This window comes from Halyomorpha halys, unplaced genomic scaffold (assembly GCF_000696795.3).
Source record: "Halyomorpha halys isolate HHAL.00 unplaced genomic scaffold, Hhal_1.1 Scaffold291.1, whole genome shotgun sequence".
Lineage (NCBI taxonomy): Eukaryota > Metazoa > Arthropoda > Insecta > Hemiptera > Pentatomidae > Halyomorpha > Halyomorpha halys.
The window spans coordinates 559,590-562,334 of record NW_027109101.1 but is presented as its reverse complement, the minus strand read 5'-3'; the positions used below and the strand labels follow the sequence as shown (position 1 = coordinate 562,334).

The following is a 2,745-nucleotide window of genomic DNA, read 5'->3' as shown; positions in this document are numbered from 1 at the left end:
TATATATTATTAATTTTACAATTAAGACTATAATATGTCACAGTTTTTAAAATAAAATATTAAAACTAAACATTGAGTAACACAAGAGTAATAACAATCGTTGAATTAAAAAGGATAACTTATTAACAGTAGTAAAATAATAAATAAATCAAGTACAAATTAATAGAAAAACAAATAATATCAAATGAGAAACTGTAAAATACCCAAATGTAAATGTTTATTTTCATTTACTTAACATAGAAACATAATGTAATGTGATACTCTATTTAAAATATGAAAATTTTTCTTTTGGATATAAACAAAAATAAATTACAAGATATAGAATAGGAAAACTGAGAGGCCAATTTAGTTAAACAACTCTATACCAATTGTATAATCAATCAATATGTGTTTTTACAATTTTTTTATTCCACTTAGTAAAACAATTTTGATCAAACTGTGATTAAATTTTTGAGGGATTGTGTCATCAGTTAGGCAATTTTTTGTAATATCTGTAAACAATTCCTGATCAAGTGAAATGCATAGCAGAAAGAAGAATAACAACCGACCTCACCTCTTTCGACGTGGTGATTGATCTGTGATTTTCTTTCGCTTGAAATATGTTTTGAGGAATAGTTTGACTAACTAAACGAACTAAACTTGAAGCAGAGTTTAATGGTCATGAAGGAGAGGTGAATTGTTGACGGTTGAGTTTATTGTATTACTAATTAAATAAATATGAACTTTCAATTGTACCCTGGAATTTTGTCTTCATTGGTGTATTTTAATTTATTTGTTAAAAACTGAAATGGTCCAAATATGCAAAATAAAACTTGGATCATTGCATCTCGTGACATGTATTCGTAAAGATTTTTGATCAGTGGCTTAAGAAAAGCAGGCAAACAGAATAAGCATTTGGATAAAAATCCGGGTCTTGATTATAACAGCCCTTGGGATTTTAAAAATTTTACTGTTTTACTGATCCTTAAACCAGATTTTCTTTTGTATTGAAGATTTTCAATTTTTCTCTGCATTTTTTAAAAATGCTTAGTCAAAAATTTAAAATGCTTAGTAAGTTTTTTAAAAGATTAGTATATATATATATATCAAATGGCCAATATAATATAAACTGAATATTTGTGATAATATTTTTAGACCTGTTATTTTTTAAGTTATGGGTGGCTCGTTACACTATGTTTAATATAATCCATCTAATTCTATAGTTTAGTGTTAATGGTTCCAATAATTTTTTTTTTTGTATATTTCTTCAGTTTTTATAGCCTTAAGTTATTCTGAGACCAAAGTTTTTAGCTAAGGTGGTAATTGTTAAATTAGTGTTTAGTTCAGTTGGCTCCTATTTTTTGTTTCCTTTTTAGTATTTTTTAAAATATTTTCTTATGCTTGTTTCAGGAGTACTCGGCATAAAGGTCAAAATTATGCTGCCTTGGGACCCAACAGGGAAGAATGGACCTAAGAATCCTCTACCTGATGATGTGTGCGTGGTTAATCCAAAAGATGAAGTTATTCCTTCTGATATAAAGACTGTAACAGTCAGCGAGCACCAAGTGCCGCTGTAACCTGTAGGCACTACAAGTGTCTAAGAAGCTAAGCTATTGTATATAATGTTATTATTATAAAAATACGAAATCTTGTACAAATATATATATGTTAATATGTAATTTCCCGTCTCTCCCCAGCTCTATTCCGTCCGCTTCATCTCGGCAACTAGAGCTGCACCTAGCCTTACAGCTTACTGGTCCGTCCGCTTCATCTCGGCAACTAGTAAGCTAGTTCCTATCTTGACAGTTCTAGTCCGTCCGCTTCATCTACTAGTACTAGTACTGTTACTCTACCTCAGACTCTCTCACCTAGACCTCCTCTACCTAGTCAGTGACCAGGGCTCATCCCCTGGCACGGCCTTCCTTTCTTACCTATTAATGAATACACCTTGTCGTGGGCCTTCTGTAAAGTGTATATCAGGCTGGAGAACCGCCTTAGACCAAACAACCCCGACAAGACCATGGGAATATGACTATATCCACCACCCATTATTTAAATTGTGTTTTGCAATGGAACAATTTTTTTACCTCCTTCATTGTTACATCGTAAAACAAATAAATTTTTAAAAAAACTTAATTTGTTTTTCTATTCCTTTTTCCAAATCAATTTTAATGCAAGCTATGGTAAGCCATATGCAGAATTAATCACTTCTTACAAAATATTAGATTTTTCAACAGTAAAATATTTTCTTACTAGAGTTTAGCCTATCATTGGTTTTAAATGAGTAATCATTCGTCATTTTCAGAATGTAACTGTTATGTTAAAGAAACTTAGATACTTACTAGATCACCCAAAATATAGTGGATAATCATATACTTTAGGAGAACACATTTACTTGTTCTTTAACATGTAAAGTTTTCACACTTCAAATATTGCAAAATTGAATAAAATACTTTAATTGTTAATAATAAATAATAATTAATTGTTCAGCAATGGTAAACCAGAACCTGCAATGTTGATCTGGTCCCCAGCATAACCATTGCTATTAACTGCCATGCTGTATATTTGCTGAAATGCTCAGCATTCTCCACTTCTTTCAGTAATAGTATATCATTGTCATCAGACACTAAAATCATTTGTGAATGATGATGAACTTCCTTTTTTATTGTATGTAGATAGATGGGTCAGGAAAAAGTTATTAAAAAATAATGAGGTGTAGATAGTTAACTGTAGATTAATGATTGGGGAGAAGTTTGTCGGGGGGGG

General features: G+C 30.9%; 1 protein-coding gene across 3 annotated transcripts in view; it reads left to right on the top strand.

Annotated features, from left to right (window-relative positions):
* LOC106680822 (small ribosomal subunit protein uS3) overlaps positions 1-2,745 on the top strand; it is a 14,500-nt gene that overhangs the window by 4,290 nt on the left and 7,465 nt on the right. The window contains exons 4-5 of one of the 3 annotated variants that reach the window (XM_067047326.1): positions 1,390-1,594; positions 1,677-2,115. In XM_067047326.1, coding sequence (XP_066903427.1) covers positions 1,390-1,556 — 167 coding nt within the window. In that variant the 3' untranslated portion in view covers positions 1,557-1,594; positions 1,677-2,115. Of the gene's footprint in view, positions 1-1,389; positions 2,116-2,745 lie in introns of those variants that run through there. The other 2 variants (XM_067047327.1, XM_014420788.3) reach the window with 2 other exon arrangements.